Source organism: Macaca thibetana, chromosome 13, assembly GCF_024542745.1.
Source record: "Macaca thibetana thibetana isolate TM-01 chromosome 13, ASM2454274v1, whole genome shotgun sequence".
NCBI lineage: Eukaryota > Metazoa > Chordata > Mammalia > Primates > Cercopithecidae > Macaca > Macaca thibetana.
Genome location: NC_065590.1, coordinates 97,177,507 through 97,200,716, shown reverse-complemented (window position 1 = coordinate 97,200,716; position 23,210 = coordinate 97,177,507). Strand labels below are relative to the sequence as shown.

General features: G+C 36.9%; 1 protein-coding gene across 2 annotated transcripts in view; it reads left to right on the top strand.

Moving 5' to 3' along the window:
• TAF1B (TATA-box binding protein associated factor, RNA polymerase I subunit B) overlaps positions 1–23,210 on the top strand; it is an 89,280-nt gene that overhangs the window by 37,710 nt on the left and 28,360 nt on the right. For both annotated transcript variants that reach the window (XM_050753913.1, XM_050753911.1), the window contains exon 9: positions 18,413–18,560. In XM_050753913.1, the coding sequence (XP_050609870.1) occupies positions 18,413–18,560 (148 nt within the window). The remainder of the gene's footprint in view (positions 1–18,412; positions 18,561–23,210) is intronic.

Genomic DNA, 23,210 nt, shown 5'->3' with positions numbered 1-23,210 from the left:
TGCCCACCTATGGGCACTGTGGTCAGAAGTACCTACAACTATAATAGCTGCATTTATTTCTGACAGCAATTCAGAGTTTCAACCTAAAATATTATTTTCTCAGTATTGTATCACATCTAAACTGTTTCCTTCCTCTTTTAAGTTTTAACAATTTGCGACAAGTTTTGTAAATTAAGAGGTTAAATGAGTTATGTTTACTTGCTGTTTGATCTGAAACCATTCAAATACTAATTTTTACTCATCTGTTACTGAGAGAAGAGTTTTGAAATCTCCAACTATGATTGCAACTTTTTTTTCACATCCTATCAGTTTTTGCTTCTGTTACTGGAACTCTGTTACTAGGTGTGTAACATTTGTAGTATTTTGTCTTCTAGATGAATTGACTCCTTTATCTTTATCTAATGTCATTTTTTTCTCTTGGTGCTATTTCTACTTGTCTGATACTAATATAGCCACTCCAGGTTTTTTTTAATTGATGTTTGCACAGCATATCTTTTTCCAATCTTTTATTTTTGACCTATCTGTGTCTTTATATTTAAAGTGGTTTTCTGTAGTTAGTATGTCATTGGGTGTTGATTTTTAAACATCTAAGTGATAATCTCTGCCTTTTAATTTGTGTGTTTAAGCCATTTACATTTGATGAAATTATCAATATAGTTGGGTTTGAATCCACCATTTTGCTATTACTTGTCTCATCTCTTTTTTTCTTTTTTTCTTCTTTTCCTACCTTCTTTTGGATTAAGAATTTTTTTGTTTTGTTTTTTGTTTTATGTATTTATTTTTTTTTTTTAAGGGATAGGGTCTTATTCTGTCGCCCAGGCTGGAGTACAGTGGCATGATCATAGCTTACTGTAACCTCAAACTCCTAGGCTTAAGCAGTCCTTTTGCCTCAGCCTCCCTAGTAGCTAGGACTACAAGCACATACCACCATGGCCAACTAATTAAAAAAATTTTTTTTAGAGACATGGTCTTGCAATGATGCCCAGGCTTAATTAAGAATTTTTTTATAATTTCATTTTATCTCCACTGTTAATTTATTAACTATACCTCTTTGTTTTTTTTTTTTTTATGTGGTTGCTCTAGGGTTTACAGTGTTCATCTTTACCTTTTCTCAGTCTACCTCAACTAATAACATACCATTACTTGTATAGGGTAAGACCTTACAACAGAATACTTCCACTTCCCTCTTCCCGTCCTTGAGTGTCAAACATTTCACTTCTACCTTACTGTAAGTCCCATAATGCATTGGGATTTTTTTTTTTCTGTAAGCAATCATTTATCTTTTCAAGAGATTTAAAATGAGAAAAATTGTTTTATGTTTACCTGTGTATTTACCATTTCTGGTAATCTTTTTATTTAGATTCCAATTTCTGTCTAAAAAACATCGTTTAACATTTCTTGAGTACAAATCTGCTGGCAGTGAATTATTGTGGCTTTTCTTGTTCTAAAAAAGTCCTAACTTTGCCTTAACTTTTGAAAGACATTTTCAGTAGGTATAGATCTGGTCTCATACCTTTTTTTCAGTACTTTAAAGATATCATTCCATTATCTTCAGGCCTGCCTAATTTCTGATGTCAATCTGCTATAATTCTTATCTTTACTGTTCTCTATATAATGTGCCTTTTATCCTTTAGCTGCTTTTTAAGATTTTCTCTTTATCATTGGATTTCACCAATTGGATTATTATGTCCCTTGTCACAGTTTTCTTTATTTTATGTTTCTTCTGCTTGGGTTTGTTTTTTTATTTTTTTATTTTTTTTAAGACAGAGTTTTGCTCTTGTCACCCAGGCTGGAGTGCAGTGGCATGATCTCGGCTCACTGCAACCTTCGCCTCCTGGGTTCAAGTGATTCTCTTACCTCAGCCTCCCGAGTACCTGGGATTACAGGCATGCGCCACCACACCCGGCTAATTTGGTATTGTTAGTAGAGATGGGGTTTCACCGTGTGGGCCAGGCTGGTCTTGAACTCCTGACCTCAGGTGATCCACCTGCCTCAGCCTCCCAAAGTGCTGGGATTACAGGTGGGGAGCCACTGCACCCAGCCTTCCGCTTGGGTTTTATTTACCTTAGATTTATGGGTGTGCAGTTTTCATCAAACTTGGATGTTTTTCATCCATTATTTGTTTAAATTTTTTGGCCTCCACTTGCATTTTTCTGGGACACTAATTACATGCTAGACCACTTGATATGGTACCATAGCTCCCTGAGCTTTTCCTTCTTTTTATTTTTCCAGCCTTTCTGCTTAGTATGTTTTGTTTTGATAATTTCTATTGTTATGTCTCCAAATTCAGTGATCTTTACTTGAGTATCTTCTAATGTGTCGTTAAACCCATTCAATATGTTTTTCATTTCAGATACTACATTTTTCATTTCTGGAACTTCCATTTTAGTCTTATTTCTTCTCTTTCTCTTCTCATTATGTTGTTTTCTTTTATATTCTTGACTATATTGACAATATTTGTAATAGGTGTTTTAAAACCCTTGTCTACCAATTCCATTGTCTTTGTTATGTCTGGGTCTGTTTTTTTGTTTTTTTTTTTTTTTTGAGATGGAATCTCACTCTGTTGCCCAGGCTAGAGTGCAGTGGTGCGATCTCCGCTCACTGCAAGCTCTGCCTCCTGGGTTCACGCCATTCTCCTGGCTCAGCCTCCCAAGTAGCTGGGACTACAGGTGCTCACCACCACACCTGGCTAATTTTTTGTATTTTTAATAGAGACGGGGTTTCACCGTGTTTTGCCAGGATGGTCCTGACCTCGTGATCCGCCCGCCTCAGCCTCCCAAAGTGCTGGGATTACAGGCATGAGCCACTGCGCCCGGCCTGTTTTTATTGATTGGTTATGTATCATATTTTCCTGCCTCTTTGCATGACTGGTAATTTTTTATTAGATGCAGTCATTGTAATTTTTACGTTGTTGAGTGCTAGATTTTTTTGTTCTGGTATATAATTAAGTAACCTGAAGAACAGTTTAATCTTTTAGAAGCTTGTTTTTAAGTTTTTTGTGGTTTGTTATTAATAGTCCCTTTTTTCTGGGACTATTTTAGCCTTACTACTAAGGTATATCCATACTAAAGACTCTACTCAGTGCCCCTGATATTACGAGGTCTCTGCAGTTTGACTGTTTGCCTTCTGTGAGCTTTGGAAATTGTTTGCTCTACTGCTTTTCTGTTATTTTTTTTGCTGGCCTCAGATATTTTCTCATACATGCACATATTGATACCCAGCCAAACATGTGAGAGGGCTCCTTTGCAGGTCTCTGGATCTCTGTCTATGCAATTTTGTCCTTTCTGGTACTAAGCTTGCAAATTTTAGTCACCTCAGCTTCCAGAAACTCCAGTCTCTGTCTCCTCAGCCCATCAAGACCACCTAGCTCTGTTTCACTTCCCACCCTTGCACTGCACTGCAGTTTGGAAACTGCCTCCAGGCAGTAAGCTGGGGCCATTTGTTTCTCTTCTCTTAGGATTAGTGTCCCATGCTGTCTGTTGTCCAATGCTTGAACCTGTTCTTTCATATATATTTTCCAATTCTCTGTTGGATACGGTGGAAGGTCAATTCCCATAGTCGATAATCCTTCATGGGCAGAAACAGAAGTGTTCCAAATACTGATTTTTAGACATTTAGAAATAGAGTCAGTATTCAGATGCTTTTTAGGTATTACCCAAACAGTTCTTTCTCAAATGCCTAAAAGCATCCTGTTGCTCATTCATTCTTAGATTTTTTTAAATTGTAGTCTCTATTCATGAATATTGTCACTAATCTGATCTTTACTTAAATCTTTTCCCCTAAATATCTGCCCTAGTAATAATCCCTTTTGTTGATCTATTTTTTCTTTTTTGAAGTAATATTGTTTTTAATTGACAAATTATAATTATATGCATGTACGGAGTACAGTGATATTTTGAGATATATATACCATGTGAAATGATTACATCAAGCTAATTAACATATCTGTCACCTCACCTATCACACCTATCATTTTTATGGTGAGACATTTGAAATTTACTCTCTTATTTTATTTTTTATTTTATTTTTTTTCGAGACGGAGTTTTACTCTTGTTGCCCAGGCTGGAGTGCAATGGCACGATCTGTGTTCACCACAACCTCCACCTCCCAGGTTCAAGCGTTATCTCCTGCCTCAGCCTCCTGAGTACCTGGGATTACAGGCATGCACCACCGCGGCAGACTAATTTTTTGTAGTTTTAGTAGAGACAGGGTTTCTCCATGTTGGTCAGGCTGGTCTCGAACTCCCAACCTCAGGTGATCCGCCCACCTCGGCCTCCCCAAGTGCTGGGATTACAAGCGTGAGCTACTGCACCTGGCCTACTCTCTTACTTTAAATTATACAATACAGTCATGTGCTGTATAACTGTTTCAGTCAACAATGGATCACATATACAGCGGTGGTCTAATAAGATTGTAATGGAGCTGAAAAATTCCTGTCACCTAATGACTTCATAACCTCTTAGCACAACACATTACTTGTGTGTTTGTGGTGATGCTGCTATAAACAGACCTGTACTGCCAGTGGTAGAAAAGTATAGCATATATAATTATGTATGATACAGAATACCTTTTTAAGATTACTGTCCTGTTTCTTTTATTCCCCAACTTTATTTCCTTCTAAGGTGTAAGAATTTTTTTTGGTATGCTTAATTTTTTTAATTAAAGATTAAAAATGATGCCTGATATATCTCCCTGTTTCTGGGGTACATGTGATAATTTAATACATTTATATAATTTGGAGTACATAATACTTGATAATAACTGTGTTACTGTTACTGGTTTATGTATTTACTGTACTTGTAATCATTACTTTAGAGTGTACTTCTTCTACTTATTAAAAAAAAAAGTTAACAGCCTCAGGCAGGTTCCTTAGGAGATATTCCAGAAGAAGGCATTGTTACCACAGGAGATGACAGCTCCATGCGTGTTACTGCCCCTAACCCCATATAGGCCTGGGCTCATGTGTGTGTTTGTGTTTTAGTTTTTAACAAAAAAGTTTAAAGAGTAAAAAATAAAAATAAAAATTTTTTAAATAGCAAAAAGTGTATTACGGAATAAGGATATAAAGAAAAAAACATTTTTGTATAGCTGTACAGGATGTCTGTGTTTTAAACTAAGTTTTATTACAAGAGTCAAAAAGTTAAACTTTTTTTTAAGTTTATATAGAAAAGATACAGTAAGCTAAGATTCATTTATTACTGAAGAAAGAAGCATATTTTTTATAAATTTTGTGCAGCCTAAGTATACAGCATTTATGTAGTGTGCAATAATATTGTAAGTCTTCACATTCACTCACCACTCACTCACTGGCTCATCCAGAGCAACTTTCAGTCTTAAAGGCTTCATTCGTGGTTAGTGCCCTGTAGAAGTGTACAGTTCGTTTATGCTGTATTTTTACTGTACCTTTTCTGTGTGTAGATACATAAATACTTACCATTGTGTTACAGTTGCCTACAGCATTCAGCAGTATATAACATGCAATACATGTTTGTAGCCTGGGAGTAATAGGCTATCTCATATAGCCTAGGTGTATAGTGGGCTGTACCATAAGCACACTCTTCACACAATGAAATTGCCAATGATGCATTTCTCAGAAAGTATCTCTGTCATTAAGCTACGCATGACTATACATTATTATTGACTGTAGTCACTCTGCTGTGCAGTAGATCTCAAAACTTGTTCCTTCTGTCTTCTGAAGCTTTGTACCCTTTGACCAGCAACTCCCCATTCCCTCCCTCCTCAGCTTCACCCAGGCCTGGATTCTTCATATAAGTGAGATCGTGCGGTATTTGCCTTTCTATGCCTGGCTAATTTTACTTATGGGCCTTCCAGGTTCACCCATGTTGTTGCAAATGACAGAATTTCCCTCTGAATTTAAGGCTGAATAGTTTCCCATTCGATATCAGTACTATGTTTTCTTACATTCATCCATCGATGGACACTTAGGTTGAGTCCATATCTTGGCTTTTGTTAATTATGCTGCAGTGAACCCCTTCAACATACTGATTTTGATTTTTTTGGATATATATCCAGCAGTAGGATTGCTGGGTCATATGGTGGTTCTGTTTTAAGTTTTTCCGTGATGGCTACAGTAATTTACATTCCCACCAACAACGTACAAGAGTTCTCTTTTCTTTGCATCCTTACCAGCGGTTACCTTTCATCTTCTTAAATTCATTTTGAGTGAAGGGACAGGGTAAAAAGGTAGAGAGACTTCTTAGAGATTTTGGTGGAAGATACAAGCAAAGAAAATAATACGAGATTATGTCTTGGTAGCAACCATTGCACTTTGCTTTTTTCCGCTTACATCTTGGAGAGCACTTTAAAAACATTATTTTGGAATAATTTTAGATTTATAGAAAAGTTGCAAAACTAAGAATAGTACAAAGAATACCCATGTATCCTGTACCCAGATTTAACTGTTGTTAGCATTTTATACCATTGTTTGATCATTTGTGCCATTTTCCCTGTCTACTTACCTACGTGTGTACCTGTATAATTTTATTTCTGAATCATTGATTATAAGTTATATCCATCCTGACCTGATTATAAGTTATAATCATTGATTATAAGTTATATTACTCCTGAGTACTTTAAAAGACTAAAACAAGGTAGCTAAGTAATGAAAAAATAAGCCAAACCAGAAACAATCTTAATGTCTATCAACAGGAAAATGGATAAAATGTGATATAGTCATATAATGATACATTAAACCACTATGAAAATTAATGAACTGCAACTACAAGCAAAGTGAATGAACCTAAGAAACATTATATAGAGTGTGAAAGGCAAAGCTCAGGCTGGACGTGGTGGCTCGCCCTGTTGTCTCAGCTACTAGGGAGGCTGAAGTGGGAAGATTGGTTGAGCCTTGGGAGGTCAAGGCTGCAGTGAGCTATGATCATGCCACTGCACTCCAGCCTGGACGACAGAGCAAGACCCTGTCTCAAATAATAATCATAACTTAAAAAAAAAGGCAAAGCTCAGAAAACTACATACTATGGTATAATACTGTCTTTTTAAAAGGCAAGTTAACAATGAGCAAAATTCAGTAAAGTAGTTACCTCTGGAGGGGGAGACAGAGGGATGGGACAGGGAAGAAGTACGCTGATAGATACAACAATATTGATAATGTTTTAGTTCTTAAGTTGGGTAGTGGATTCATAGGCGTTTATTATTATCATGCTTAGTAGCGTACAGATATAGTGTATGTATTATTTTGCATTTTTCAAAATTTCAAAGGCAGCAAAGGATGTTGTCTAAATAGAATTTATAAAAGAGAGGAGTAAAAGAGAGCACGTCATGCATGGTTTGATTGTGTATGTCTTACATCCCTAACTAAAAGTGTAAATTAATTGAGCATAAAGACCATATTTAATGCTTCTATTTTATTATCTATATTATAGATTCTATAAAACCTGTAATTCCGTCTACAAAATAAGGATAGTCTGTGTTTATTGATTATGTGATTTGAAATAGCTATAAAACAGTATGTTTAAACACTTTATTTTCAGTAAAATTCACATTGTTCTGTTGGGGAGTTTTTCTCACACAGGTAGGAAATTTCCAAACTGCTTCTGATGTATTTATTACACAATATATCAGAAGGCCACTAAATAGTAGCATTTGGTTAAGAAAAATTTAAAGAAAAAACATTCTGTTAAATTTTAGTGGTAAATATATAAGTATATAAGGGATATAACTTCTGCTTGTAAGCAAGGACATTTAAAAATAAGAGTTATGGGTGTGTCAGTATCATTCATATGAAAAAGTTACCAGTTCAGATTCTTACCGATATGCTGAAACCAATAGTGAGTTACTCAGGCTAGAAAATATATCTGAGACTACATTTATATTTCTTTTAGAATCATACCTCATTGTTTGCTAAGTGAAGCTGATGATTTTGTGTGGATTACCTGTGATTTTGTTTCATCCTGGGCCAGTATGCCCCAGTACCCAGTATGCCTGGGGTTCCCTCACCTCTCCCTCCCAGGAGGAGAGAATGGGAACTTGGTTTTACACTAGCCTAAACTAAACCGAGTAATGGCAGAGGTAAATCTGCTGCAACAGTAATCATATAACCCTTCCAAAATCAAATAGAAATTATTTTGAGATTATCTACTCTTCTCGATACCATCTTTTAAACTTCATTGCTACAGATATGTGAAATTGGAACATGGCTGTGCAACAATCAGCAGAGTGTTTGGAGAACAGACACATATTAAGGAGGACTCCAGTAGGTTTTTACCAGCGCTGATCCTGGGGCCAAAACAAATTATTATCTCCTGTTCAGTTGGCAAATCCTCATTGGTCAGCAGTTCATAATTTTGTATTTGTTTATAAGGTTTGTGTTTGCCTGTGCAAGTTGACAACACGTTTCTAAAAAGGCCTCGTCCTCAGGGCCAAGACTATATTTCACATAAAGCAATATGTTCACCACAAATCCCCAGAAGACTAGATTTTGAACATAAAAAAAATATTTTTTGTGGTTGGGCATGGTGGCTTACGCCTGTAATCCCAGCACTTTGGGAGGGTGAGGTGGGAGTATCCGTTAAGCCCTGGAGTTTGAGACCAGCCTGGGCAACATGGTGAAACCCTGGCTCTACAAAAAATACAAACATTAGCTGGATGTGGCGGCACCTGCCTGTGGTCCCAGCTACTCAGGAGGCTGAGGTGAGAGGATCACCTGAGCCCAGAAAGTGGAGGCTGCAGTGAGCTGTGATTGTGCCACTGCACTACAGCCTAGGCAACAGAGTGAGACCCTGTCTCAAAAAAAAAAAAAAAAAACGTATTTTTTTCTACTACATAGTAGGTTTACTGTCCTTAAGAAAAGTCTAGCAGATTAAAAATGCAGGGTGAACTATTTATGCATCATGATACATGTGGAATTCATTTTATTCTTTTTCCATAAATATAGTGCTTTGTCATTACTTCTGGTAGTTTTATTCCTCGTTAATTTTCCTTTGTTATGGAGAGTCTTGATATCTGTTTGGATTAACAGGTGCACTTAGCATTAGCTTTTTCTCTGCTGAATCTTTGCCTCAAAACAACAATAAGAGTAAGTAAGGGTGAGGCACTGCACTCTTTTTTTTTTTTTTTTTTTTTTTTTTTTTTTTAAATAGCTGAGCAGGAAGTTTGCCTCTGACAGGGTATTGTAATCAGGTTTATCACAGGAGCCTGCTGTTGTGTAACAGAAACTCTAGCCTGTCCTTACCTGTCTTAAAGTATTGCTTCATGAAGGAAAATAAACTCGCTGTAAATTTGTGAAATTCAATAAAATGCTTTCCCAAGCACTCTGTTTTTAATGCGTGCTGGAACAATTTATTGTAGCTTTGTGGTCTTTTAAAAAAAGTATTAAACTTGTAATTTCTTACTATTGTAATGAAATGGACCTGTATCACTCTAGAAGCCCTGTATGTCACATTTATTATACCTTTTAGACACATCCTCAGCCAAGTGTAGTAAATGTCCACACTCCCTCCTTTCTTCCCTCCCTTCCTTCCCTCTTTTTTCAAGAAGAGATGGTTTGTGTTGCCTTCAGATGACTGTTGATTTAATTGACAGGCAGCTTTTCTTCATTGTGTGCTTTTTGCTTTTGCTCACAAAAGTGCATTCACTATTCTATAGTATGTTGAAACTTTTAAATGGAAACGGCTTTTCATTAACAAAGGACGCCTTTTCTTCCCTGCTTCCATGCCTTAGCTTTCTCCACTAAGTCTTGGCTTCTTCAGCAGCTGTACCTCCACCAGAAATGACAAAAGGTGCAATTGTGCTAGGAGATGGCGATGAAGATATGCCAGTGGAGTTTTGTGTGTGGGCTGCTGGGAACTGTTTTCCTTCTGTGTTTGGTTTTGTTTTATTTTTGTTATTCCAGAAAGTTGAGAGCACATCTAAAAACCAAAAAAAAAAAAAAAAAAAAAAACAACAAAAAACAAAAAAACCCTTTTCAAACCTTTATCCCAGGTGAGCTGTTTCTTTCCATTAAGTTGTTGTGTTAGTATTTCAGTGGCCCCTCTGTCTTAATTACAACAAAATCTGGCAAACCTCACTTAAAGCAGAGGGACATGGCATACAGAGAGAGTTGATGTGGTTTGTTTTCTTTTTCCAAGCAGCGTGAGAGTCTCAGTCTTCCTGCCATTACCCTGACTTAGGAGCAGAGCTCAGGAGAGGTGTGCAAATTAAATTTTAGTCTTTCCAGCCATCTCCTTTTTCTTAGTTGTGATTCGTGAGCCCAGGTAGATAGCCAGTTCATTTCATTTACTTAAATTAATTTGGAGGTAACCCTCTTCTCCTTTTTCTGCCTCTGCCTCTTCTGCTGCTCCATTTGTGACTCAACTTTCTGGAGTGTGGTGCTGACTTGAAGCCCTATTTACTTCTAGCAAAAATCTTTCAGTTTACCTCGTAGAATAAACTGAAAATCTAGTTATCTTTCAGGGGCACCATCTCTTCACAGCATACCAAATAATCAGATCATTGATTGAACCGAAGTATTTGGTCTAGACATACTTGTCTGTATTAGATACAATTTATTCTGTCAGTGACTTACAATAGGTCTACTTCTATCTTTTCAGCCTTGATTTTCTTTATATATTTTAAACCTACAGATGAGTTTAAAAATAGATAATATGTAACATAGATACTGTTCTACCACAGTCCTTGGCAGTGTTTCTCAATCCTCTCAAGAGTTAGTCATTTCATCATCCCTCGCTAGACTCAGCAAGAAGGGATAAAGAGGAAACTGGAAATTTATTCTGAAGTACATCTCCAATATTTTGAATGTTGATCAACAGCATTCTGATCTTCTCCCTGAATGAGTAAAAAGAAAAGATGTAATACTGGGTCAGCCAAACCCACTGCGTGGCACTTAGCCAGGATGATTCATTTTGCCTTGGAGCAATCTTACACCCTTTGTGAAACTGGGTTTCTTTTGGTGGAAGGAAGAAAAAGTCTCCTCCAGAGCTGTCAGTCACTTCTTAAGCACCTTCAAATGAAGGCCTTATTGGATTGTTTTGATCTGCCCGGAGTCTTCAAACCTGACTCTGGATTTATTCACCTTCTTACTCTGCAGGCCACATGTAGTGCTTGGGATTGTTTGTGCAATCTTTATTAGCATAATAATCTGACAGGTTTCAAGTCTACTTGAGGGAAATTGAGGTGAGCATGATGATCGGGTTCCCTCATTTCTACTCTTCCCTCCCAGACAGCATGAGGGAGACAAGCCAGCTGGTGTTTTCTTGTGTTCCTGGCCCACTTCCCCGTGCCCCCGCCCCCCACCCCCCTGCCGCCCCTGGCTACCATCATCTCGGCCTCACTGGAATGTGTATATGTGCCTCTCTTTCCAAACTTGGAGAGTTAAACTATCTGAGCACTCCCTCCTGTCTACAAGAAAAATAGCCTCTGCATTTTATTTTTTGTTTCCTGAAACTGGCATATTCTGTTTTCTGGGGATCCATAGCAATTTCATTAATCTCTGGACACTCTCAGGCTTTAGTGTGCTTAAGAATATCCTGGAGAGCTTGTTTAAACTGCAGATTCTTAGACCCAGTGTCAGAAATGGATTCAGTAAGTATAGTGTGGGCTCTAAGAAGATGTTTTATGGAAGCATCTTGCAAGGGATTCTGATGGAGATTGTGCTTTGAGCAGTGCACATAAGCCTTATCTGTATCTCTGTCTGTCTTTTGTTATTTCACCTTGTCCCACAGAAGAGTTGAGGTAGAATTAGCAGATAACCAACGGGTCAGTATAAAACAAAATGCTGTTATACCTTATTAAGTATGTGTTGTTTTAAACAGGATTCTGTTTAAAACTGTTTGGGAACTATGTCTATGTAGAGACTGGTCTATGAGTTTAACATATATGAAAATAGTGAAAATCAAGGCTAAAAAGATAGCAGTATCCCTACTCTCTGTGTAAGTCATTGACAGAGTACATTGTATCTGATGGATAAGATTCTGGCAGGCTTCTTATTCTGGGAAATGCAGACACATCTCTTGGTGTTACATTTTTAATAATTATAGTTTAATAACTCCGTATTTCCCCCAAAGGTATATTTCTATTTCTAAGAGGTTTTGTGTAAGATAAAAGTAGATATTAGCAAATGGTATAAATTTTGAATGTCTGTATATTTCATATATGCTGAATTTTTAAAATTTTTCAGCTTTATTACACTTCTAATTATGACCTCTTTAACATGTTGTGTGTGTGTGTTTTTCCTTTAGACAGACATTACTTAGATTCCTTTTTTCTTTTTTTTTTCTCCTGCCACCTTGTCTGAGAACTTAGGTTCCATTTTATACTTTTTTTGGTGGCAATATATACGTAAAAGTTACCATTTTAGCCATTCGTAAGTGTGCAGCTCAGTGGTATTGAGTGTATTTACATTTTTGTGCATCCATCACCACCATCCATCGCTAGAATTTTTTCATCTTCCCACATTGAAACTCATAGGCATTAGACACCAACTTCCCATTCCCCACTTGTTCCATCCTCTGGTAACCCCCGTTCTGCTTTCTGTTTCTAGGAATTTGACTTCTTTAGGTATCTCATTAATGTGGACTCATACAACATTTGTCCGTTTGTGTCTGGCATCTGGCTTATTTCACTTAGCATAATATCTTTAAGGATCACCTATAGTGTAGCTCGTGTTGGAATTTCATTCCTTTTCAGGCTGGATAATATTCTGTGATATATATAAAACATTCAAAATCTATACTACTTGCTAATATCCAGCTTTATCTTATATAAAATATATATACATTTATGTACATACATACCACATTTTGTTCATCCATTCATTGGTGTACATTTGGGTCATTTCTACCTTTTGGCTATTGTGAGCAATGCCAACAGGAACATTGGTATACAAATATTTGTTCGTGTCCCTGCTTTCAATTCCAGAAGTGCTATTATTGGATCATATAGTAAGGCTATGTTTAATTTTTTAGACAACCATAATATATTTTTGAATGTTATTTTTTTCTTATTATAAAAGTAATGTATTCAGAATTAGAAGAAATGTAGAAAATAATGAGAAGTATAAAAAAGGAGATGAAAATTACAGTCTGATTTCTCATGAATGCCATTAACATTTGCTATTTTTGATTGTCTTATTTAATGTGCATAAACATATTTGCAAAATTAGGATTGAAGCGTATATACAAATTTGTCTCCTGCATTTTAAAAATTGAGTATTGTACTATGAATATTTTCCTAAGTCATGAAACAGCCTATCAAAGCACGTTTTCTTAGCTGCTTAATATGATGCATGATATGTATATCTAACATAAATATCCAGTAATAAGGAAATGATGGATTCATAAAGAAGAATATTTTACAGTCACTCAAAATGATGTTCTCACAGGTTATCTCGTGGCATTAGAAAATTCTCACAAAACATAATGTTAGGTCATAATTCAGGAGATGAAACTATATTCTTAATCTAGTTTGTACAAAAGCTCTCAAACAGGCAGGAGCTTGGCCTAAGAGCAATGTAAACTATTAGAGGGATTTTAGTATGGGAAAGACATACCCGATTTTCATTTTATAATCTTACCCTGGGCTGGGTGCAGTGGCTCATGCCTGTAATCCCAACACTTTGGGAGGCCAAGGCAGGCGGATTGCATGACCCTAGGAGTTCAAGACCAGCCTGGGCAACATGGCAAAACTCCATCTCTACAAAAAATAGAAAAAAATTAGCTGGGTGTGGTGGCGCATGCCTGTAGTCGCAGCCTACCCAGAAGGCTGAGGCAGGAGGATCACTTGAGCCCAGGAGGTCAAGGCTGTAGTGAGTGTGATCATGCCACAGCACTCCAGCCTGGGCAATAGAGTGAGACCCTGTCTCAAAAAAATAAAATAATAAAATAAAATCTTACCCTGGCTCCCAGTTGCAAAGAGGTAGAAGCAGATATAGGGCTGTCAGGAGGTTTTTGATAGTTCGGGTCTGGGGTAGAGTTGTGATGAGAAGGACTATCACTGAAGACCAAGCTTGCAGGTGGAGTGAAGTCTGTGGAATGGAATGAATGTGGTGTGTGAGGGAAGGGAGGTGTCAAGGATGTTCCTAAATGTTTGCTTTTTGTGACTGGGTAAGGAACACTGCTGGAGGGATTAAAATTTAGGGATGTGGAAGATGTTGGGATATATAAGTTTGACATACTAGAGAGATAATCCAAGTAGAGATGTCAAATAGGCTGTTGAATTTAAATCCCAATGTTATAAATATGGATGTGCCCAAATGAACTGAGAGGAAAGTCCACCCAGATCCTAACAGAGGGTTTCTCCAAGTTGTCAGAGATTTTTATTATCTTTTAGTATAGAATTTTATATTTCCTAAATTTTCTATAATGTTGATGTGTTATTTTTATAATCAAATTTAAATGTTGCTAACATACATTCATCATGGCTTTATTTATACTGGTTTAAAAATGGGAAATAACCTAAATGCATAACAATGAGACAAGATTGGTTAAAAGAAAATGGGATGGGATTGAAAACCCTTTAGCCACCTTTAAAAAAATATTTTCAGTGTTACTCAAAAAGGAAAAGTTAGTTCTGTTTAAAAATAAAAGAAATTTTTAAAAATGAAATCTATAATACTGAATTGAGACTAGTAGAATGTGGAATCTAATCTATAGGATAAATAGATAAGCACACTTGATAATTATTTTCTCCTCAATTCATATTGGAAAGAATAGTGGCCTCTTTGTCACCAGATGTTGAGTTTGATGTATCAGCTTTTAGTGTGGAAGTTCTGAAAATATGCTAAATCCTTTTAACCTACCAGGTTGCTTTTCATTAATGACCTTACACATACTTGTCATGAATTTATCATCCATTAAATCATTTTTTAGATGATTTTTTTTCTAAGGGGAACATTTACCGCTCTAGTGTTTTGTTTGCAGATAAAAGTACTTAATTGCATCTCTTACCTGCATTATTTAAAAGGATTAAGATTGCCATAAATCTTATTAGTAATGTTAAATTGTCTCAGCTTGAAAAGATGTTTCAAATTCTGTGCAGAATGAACCAGAGGTCTAAATTAATTAATTTTATAAATAAAAAAGAGGTCACGTTCTTTTCAAAGGTCACTGAGAACTTATTTTTCTTTTCTCTTTTTAAAATTCACAGATTAAAATACAATCAATAGTATTTTAGTGTACAAGTAGATTAACTGTATCCCAACGTTAAAGAAAATCTTAAAATGCCACATTGCTACTTTGGATTAACAGAAAATTACTTTGTATTCTTTAGCTACAGATCAATCATATGTTGATAATATAACATAAACTGAAGGCATTTTTCCTAAGGAAATGTAAGAGTTTAGCTATTGAAGTAGTTGTACCAAAATAAATATAATACAGAGAAGATTTTAACTTCAGACAAAGGGAAATCACGCATAGTTATAAATTCTAAAAACTCACAGTATGCTTGTTTCTGTATAAGCACATACCCCTGCACCATTAAGGTCTTTCCACCTTTGTATTTGAACGATGATTTCTCTCACAAAGGTGATGCATGAAGCTTTTTTTTTTTTTTTTTACTTTTTATTGAGGTAAAATAGACACATAGGAAAGTCTACACATCATAAATGTATATACAGTGTGATGAATTTTCACAACCTGAACACAGTCACATCCCCAGCACCCAGCTTCATGGAGAAGCATTACTAGCACCCCAGGAGCTCTGCTGCGTGCTCCCTTCCAGTCCTGTCCTACCCACCCTTAGAGTAATCAGATCCTGACTTCTAACAGTACAGAAGCTGGGGACAGAGTTACTGAGTTTTATACTTTATATAAATGGAATTGTTCTCTTTTGCATCTGGCTTTTTTCTTTGAACATTATGTTTTGAAGATTGACTCATTGTTGCATGTAGCACATTCACTTACTGAATACTGTTCCATTGTGAGATTATATCACAATTTACTGATCTATTGTAGATAAGTAATTTACGGACATTTGAGTAATTTCCAGCCTAGAATTGTCACAAATAGTGTTGTTATGAACATCCTAGTACATGTCTTTTATGGTCATGCATACACATTTCTGCTGGGTATACATAGCTAGGAGTAGAATTCCCTTGACCTAGGGGGTACATATGCTCAACTTTAATAGATACTGCAAAATGGATTTTCAAAATTTTTATATTAGACTCAATTTTAATAGTGTTCTACCATATCAGAAATGTTAGTTTTTTGAAATCTCGCAAGCACATGTGTGTTATAACCCGATAATTTCTATTTTGTACTATAGTTACTTATCCAAGCCTTATCTCCTTTCTCGATTGTCAACTCTTTAAAGAAATTGTCTTATTCATCTTTTTATTTCTGATATTATCTTATTCATATTTTTATTTCCCAAAGTACTTTGCACAATTCCTTGCATATAATAGGCTCTAAACTAATTTTTTTTTTTTTTTTTTTGAGACAGAGTCTCGCTCTGTGCCCAGGCTGGAGTGCAGTGGTACGATCTCGGCGTACTGCAAGCTCCGCCTCCCGGGTTTACGCCATTCTCCTGCCTCAGCCTCCCGAGTAACTAGGACTACAGGTGCCCGCCACCACACCTGGCTAATTTTTTGTATTTTTAGTAGAGATGGGGTTTCACCGTGTTAGCCGGGATGGTCTTGATCTTCTGACCTCGTGATCCACCCACCTCGGCCTCCCAAAGTGCTGGGATTACAGGCATGAGCCACCACGCCTGGCTGCTCTAAACTAAATTTTTTTTTTTTTTTTTTTTTTTTTTTTTTTTTTTGAGACGGAGTCTCGCTTTGTCGCCCAGGCTGGAGTGCAGTGGCCGGATCTCAGCTCACTGCAAGCTCCGCCTCCCGGGTTTACACCATTCTCCTGCCTCAGCCTCCTGAGTAGCTGGGACTACAGGCGCCCACCACCTCGCCCGGCTAGTTTTTTGTATTTTTAGTAGAGACGGGGTTTCACCATATTGGCCAGGATGGTCTCGATCTCCTGACCTCGTGATCCGCCCGTCTCGGCCTCCCAAAGTGCTGGGATTACAGGCTTGAGCCACCGCGCCCGGCTAAACTAAATTTTTTATGAGAATAGATGAGTAAATGAAAAATTACATGCAGTATTAATATTAGGAATGTTTATAAATTGCAAAAATACAAATGGTATATGCAAAAAACTGAGTTCTTAAAGTAAGTGCTAGACAGAATTAATATATTAATATTTGTTCATAGCTTTCCTGAACTTTTATATACTTTTTATATGCTTTTATGTGGGCCAGTTTAGTATAAAGTTGAATTGTGGATTTTTAACTACTAGACTTAAAGCCTGGCGTTACTCCCATATAGAAAAGCACGTGAATATTATGTAACAGTGATCTGCATTTGTTAGCTCTGAATTTGAAGAGCAATGAGAGAGTGCAGGTGAGAAAGGTGAGAGGGAAGTTGTGTATCAGAGCAGTCATGAAAACATTTTAACTGTGATCGGGTTGTATGAGCCAAATGTTATTTTAGTGGCTTTTAACATTTAGTATGTATCATTTAAAATTGCTGAGTTAAAATATTAAGGATTTATGGGGGTTTTCTCCCTTCATACTTTTCTCCAAATTCCAGATTTTTTTCCGTGAATGCATGTTAGTTTTATCTGTTCCTTTTTCTTTTCTTAAGCATTCTAAATACTCTGGCTTGGAACATATTACTTGCTAAATCAGAAAATTTTTTTTTCTTTCTGACTTTGAGTTTAGGTTCAAGGGGCACATGTGCAGGTTTGTTACATGGGTAAATTGCATGTCGTGGGGGTTTGATGTATAGATTATTTTGTCACCCAGGTAATAAGCGCAGTAAAGGTAGTTTTTTGATCCTCACCCTCCACCCTCAAGTAGGCCCTTGTGTCTGCTGTTCCCTTCTTTGTGTCCATGTGTACTCAATGTTTAGCTCCCACTTATAAGTGAGAAATGCAGTATTTGGGTTTTTGTTACTGAATTAATTTGCTTAGGATAATGGCCTCCAGCTCCATCCATGTCGCTGCAAAGGACATGATCTTGTTCTTAGGGCTGTGTAGTATTCCATGGTGTATGTGGATCATAATTTCTTCATCTGGTCTGCTGTTGGTAGGCATTTAGGTTGATATTATGTCTTTGCTATTGTAAATAGTGCTGTGATGAACACACATGTGCATATATCAATGACTTATATTCCTTTGGGTATATATCCAGTAATGGGATTGCTAGCTTGAATAGCAGGTCTGTTTTAAGTTCTTTGAGAAATCTCCAAATTGCTTTCTACAGTGGCTGAACTAATTTACATTCCCACCAACAGTGCATAAGTGTTCCTTTTTATGCACAACTTCACCAGCATCTGTTATTTTTTGACTTTTTAATAATAGCCATTCTAAATCAGAACATATTTTTTAAAATAATTTTTGTTGCAAAAATTGCGACTATGATGATCTCTCTTTTATTTCAGTCTTGGCCTGACTACGAGGATATCTATAAAAAAACAATTGAAGTTGGCACATTTTTAGATTTGCCTCGTTTTCCAGACATAACTGAAGACTGCTATCTTCATCCCAACATACTGTGTATGAAATACTTGATGGAAGTCAACCTCCCTGGTAAGTGTGTGGCATATATTGTGGGGACACTTTAACTATTCGAGTTACGGTAAGCAGACTTTTCAAATCACAGAGTATTAGAACCACCTGAAAAGGTCCATGGTAACATGAAACTTAATTTCAAAATTCTTTCTTAAAATAATTCAGACCCTTTAAAATCGTTAAAGGGACAATATTCAGAAATAGAGTTTTCAGAAATAGAGTTCTGTTTTGGTGTGAGGGATTTATGCTTGAAAGAAGATGTTTGATTTTTATAGTAAGTTTGCTAAGTGCAAGTAAAGTACCAAATGTTTCAGTGTATGTTTTTAATGACCTGTCCCCCATCCCAAAATGGTACTTTTTAATTTGCATGAAGCATTATTATTACGTAATGAATTCTAATTTTTAAAAAATCCTAGAAGCTAATCTCTGTAACATTTTTATTGTTTGATAATATATTCAGTCCATAAAACAAATGGAGATCAAAGTCTGGTCAGATCATATTGAGCTCTTTAAGGCAGTGAAACATAAAATGTAAAAAGAGCCTCACTATACCTGGTTCATAGTATACCAACACACAGGTAACCTCAATGGAATCTGCTGGTGGAATCCAGTCCTGAATTTCTTGTTAGACTAGAAATATGAGAAATTTTGGACTTATATTCTTAAGAGAAAATAAACATGGTGTGACTATACCATTGCTGAAGCAATGTAAAAAATGTAATTGAATGTGTTGTTAATAGGAGAGTAAAATACGTGTGTTATGTGGAAAAAGCAATATACAAAATTGTATGCACAGTAACTATAAATATGAATATAAATATGTAGTAACATGTATATAAATGTAAGTATTGTAATAATTTAAAATTTTTTTAAAAACAGGAGCAAAAATAATTTAAATTTTTCAAATGTAACATTTCTAAAGCTAAGGAATATGGCTCTTATTGACATTCCAGAAATCAGTAATTATTTAAGATTCTAGAATTTAGAAGATTTTATTTCTGCATTTGGACATGTTGTATATCAGAATTACTATTTTGGATTTTTTTTTTCTTTCTGCTGCTTTGATGGGTCTCTCAAGTACGGAAAGTTCTTGTATGCTGTCTTATATTCTAAATCCTGAGTTTATAGAGCGAATACTGGTCTATGGAAGGAACACCAGGGATTATCAAAATATAACTGATGCAGCCTGGTTAATAGCAAACAAGCATCTATCTCAAGTGTTTGTTGTTGGACAGAGAGGGGATGGTAGGTTTTCTGGCCGATATCTATAGTTTAACTATTTTTCTTGCCTAACGTTTCCTGTAAGGAGTAGAAATAAATCCATTATAATATGCAGAGAGACGTTATTGTCATTTGATATTTATTAAGTGACTTTTTGGAGGCAGTATTATAAAAAATGGAGGTAGAAAAATTTCACTTCTCACAGTCTGTTCAATAGAAATAATTTGAAATATAGAAAAAAATTACACATAAATGTTATTAGTCTCTTTATAATATTGAAAAATCAGAAACAACTTAAATATCCAAAAGAAAGGGAAGGGTTATGTAAACAGTGGTGTGTGCATTCAGTGGAACATTAGGTATGTAGCTTTTAAAATAATGTTTATGAAGAGTTCATAAAAGCATGGAAAATGTTTATGTTATAATAAAAAGTCAAGCCAAATTACAAAATTAACGTATAACATAACCACAGCTACATAAAATGAAGACATTCATGAAAAGATTAGAAGTAAATATACCAAAATGTTAAAGTGGCTGTTTCTAAGTTAGGGTAACACATGTTATTTTTTTTTCTCCTACCTTTTTGTGTCTTATAAATATCCTATATTGAGTTGTATTACTTATTAGTGGGCACGGGGAGTGCAATAAGCTTTTTCTTTTTTTTTAAAGACAAAGTCTTTCTCGGTTGACCAGGCTGAAGTGCAGTGGCGTGATGGTAGCTTATTACAACCTTGAACTCCTGGGCTCCAGTGATCCTCCCACGTAGCTGAGACTACAGGCACGCACCACCATACCTGGCTAGCTTTTTTTGTTATTATTTTTAGTAGAGACGAGGTCTTGCCATGTTCCCCAGGCTGGTCTTGAACCTCCAGGCTCAAGCCATCTTGCTGCCTTGACCTCCCGAAGTGCTGGGATTACAGGCATACGCCACCAAGCCTGGCCTATTTTTTTTAAAACAAAAAATAGATCTACAAATTAAGTTATGATACTCCCTATATCTTAGGATTTAGATTCTAAAATGTTTACAGTTGGTATGCAAACCACCCATACGTAAGATTATAAGAGTATTGGCCGGGCGCGGTTGCTCAAGCCTGTAATCCCAGCACTTTGGGAGGCTGAGATGGGTGGATCACGAGGTCAGGAGATCGAGACCATCCTGGCGAACGTGGTGAAACCCCGTCTCTACTAAAAAATACAAAAAACTAGCCGGGCGATGTGGCGGGCACCTGTAGTCCCAGCTACTCGGGAGGCTGAGGCAGGAGAATGGCGTAAACCCGGGAGGTGGAGCTTGCAGTGAGCTGAGATCCAGCCACTGCACTCCAGCCTGGGCGACAGAGCGAGACTCTGTCTCAAAAAAAAAAAAAAAAAAAAAAAATTATAAGAGTATTTCCAGAATGTGCCATTTGTAATTACAAATATTGCTCTCGGTAATGCCATCAGTTGTGCGGTGCCATTGATCAAAAAGAAAAGATCTGTGTATGTGGTACTTTTACAAAGATAGGGTTTAGTGTTCCCAGAAAGCTAAAAGTGGTTTTAAACATGCTGGGGCAATAGCCGCCTCTCCTCAATGCCTTTAAAGGTGACCAGGTAGCCTCTGGGGCTCGGGGAAAGGTTTCGGCAAGTATGTCACACACGCCCTGCCTGAGTAAGCGCTACCCCTTTGATGGCCATCAGTGAGCTCAGATGCACTCTCCACCCTCTGGTATAGTTCCTCCCATTGTCACCCACAAGCCTGCTGGAGAGAGTTTCTGACGGTGTTCGTGATCATTTATGTAATTTCTGTTTCATGTATGTAATTTCTGAAGTTTCCAAAGTGCCCATGTATAAATTCTCTCCTTTGTGAAGGTGGGAAGGGAGGACAGGCAGGCTTCCCCTTGACAGATGAGACTTAGGGCGGTTCAGGGACACCCAGCTGGTAGATGGCAGAGTAGATTCCTACAACCCAGTCTTACCCTTCCAAGGCCTGTGCTCTTCCCACGCTCTGCTCCCTTCCAAGACCCTATACTGTCTTTGCTACCATTCTCATCATTTCTTCCAGTTGCTTTTTAGTTAGTCTGTACTTTTGGCATAAGGGGAGCAGTTCAAGATCTTAATTCTTTTTTTTTTTTTTTGAGACAAAGTCTCACTCTGTCACCCAGGCTGGGGTGCAGTGGCATGATCTCGACTCACTGCAACCTCCACCTCCCGGGTTCAAGTGATTCTCCTGCCTTAGCCTCCCAAGTAGCTGGGATTACAGGTGCCCATCACCATGCCCACCTAATTTTTGTAATTTTTTTTTTTTTTTTCTGGGACGGAGTCTTGCTCTATCACCTAGGCTGGAGTGCAGTGGCGTGATGTCCACTCACTGCATGCTCTGCCTCCCGGTTCATGCCATTCTCCTGCCTCAGCCTCCCGAGTAGCTGGGACTACAGGCGCCCGCCGCCACACTCAGCTAATTTTTTGTGTCTTTAGTAGAGACGGGGTTTCACTGTGTTAGCCAGGATGGTCTCGATCTCCTGACCTTAGGTGATCTGCCCACCTTGGCCTCCCAAAGTGCTGGGATTACAGGCGTGAGCCACCACACCTGGCCAAGATATTAATTTTAAAAGAAGAGAAATATTTCAAGAAATGTCATTTTTTAGAATAACAATACTAATATGGTTTTGATTTTTAAATTATCTGAGAAGAGACTATAGCTTCTACAACCCAATATAAATAATGTTTAAAATTTTAGTACATGTATTTTAAAATTAATTCTTTCCCATGTTTGAAGTGTGCATGTTTGAGTGTAAGAGTCCTGTCTATCACTCATTTCTCTAATTTCCTTCATTATATTAATGCACAGTGTCTTGTACCTAGTAGACACTCAGTAAATGCTTGTTGAATTGAGCTTTATTTTCTATCTCCTCATCTTTTTGCATCTGAATGAAGCCCGGGAGTAAATTCAGGTGAAGCCTGTAAATTGAAATTATCTTGATAGTATAATAGTCCAAATTCTCTGCCTCACAAAGACCTGTACTGTCTGGCCTTGCCAACCTCTTCACATTCAGTACTAAAGCCTTGTTGGACTGTTCGCATTTCCTGAAAGCACCTTCCCATCTTTGTCATAGCCTGTACCGTACTGCATTCTCATTAGGAAAAGGACTTGAGGAAAAGGACTGTGTCTGTATCTTAAGTACCCAGAACACAGTAGTTGCTCAGTAAATGGTTGCTGGAAGAATAAAAGCCAAGTGAAAACTTTAGCCAAGCTATCAGAATCTGGTAGACATAAAAATTCTTTGATGCTGTATTTTGAATTATCATTGTTATATGTGTTCTGTTTCTATGTTAACAAAGCATTTTTTAATCAGCAAAAATTGTTTTTACTTAAATGTTTCAAGAAAGAAATTAATTTTGTGTTTTATTTATTCTTTATCATAAACATGTAATTAGTACCAATTATGTGTGGGTCGTAGCAGTTAGGAAGAC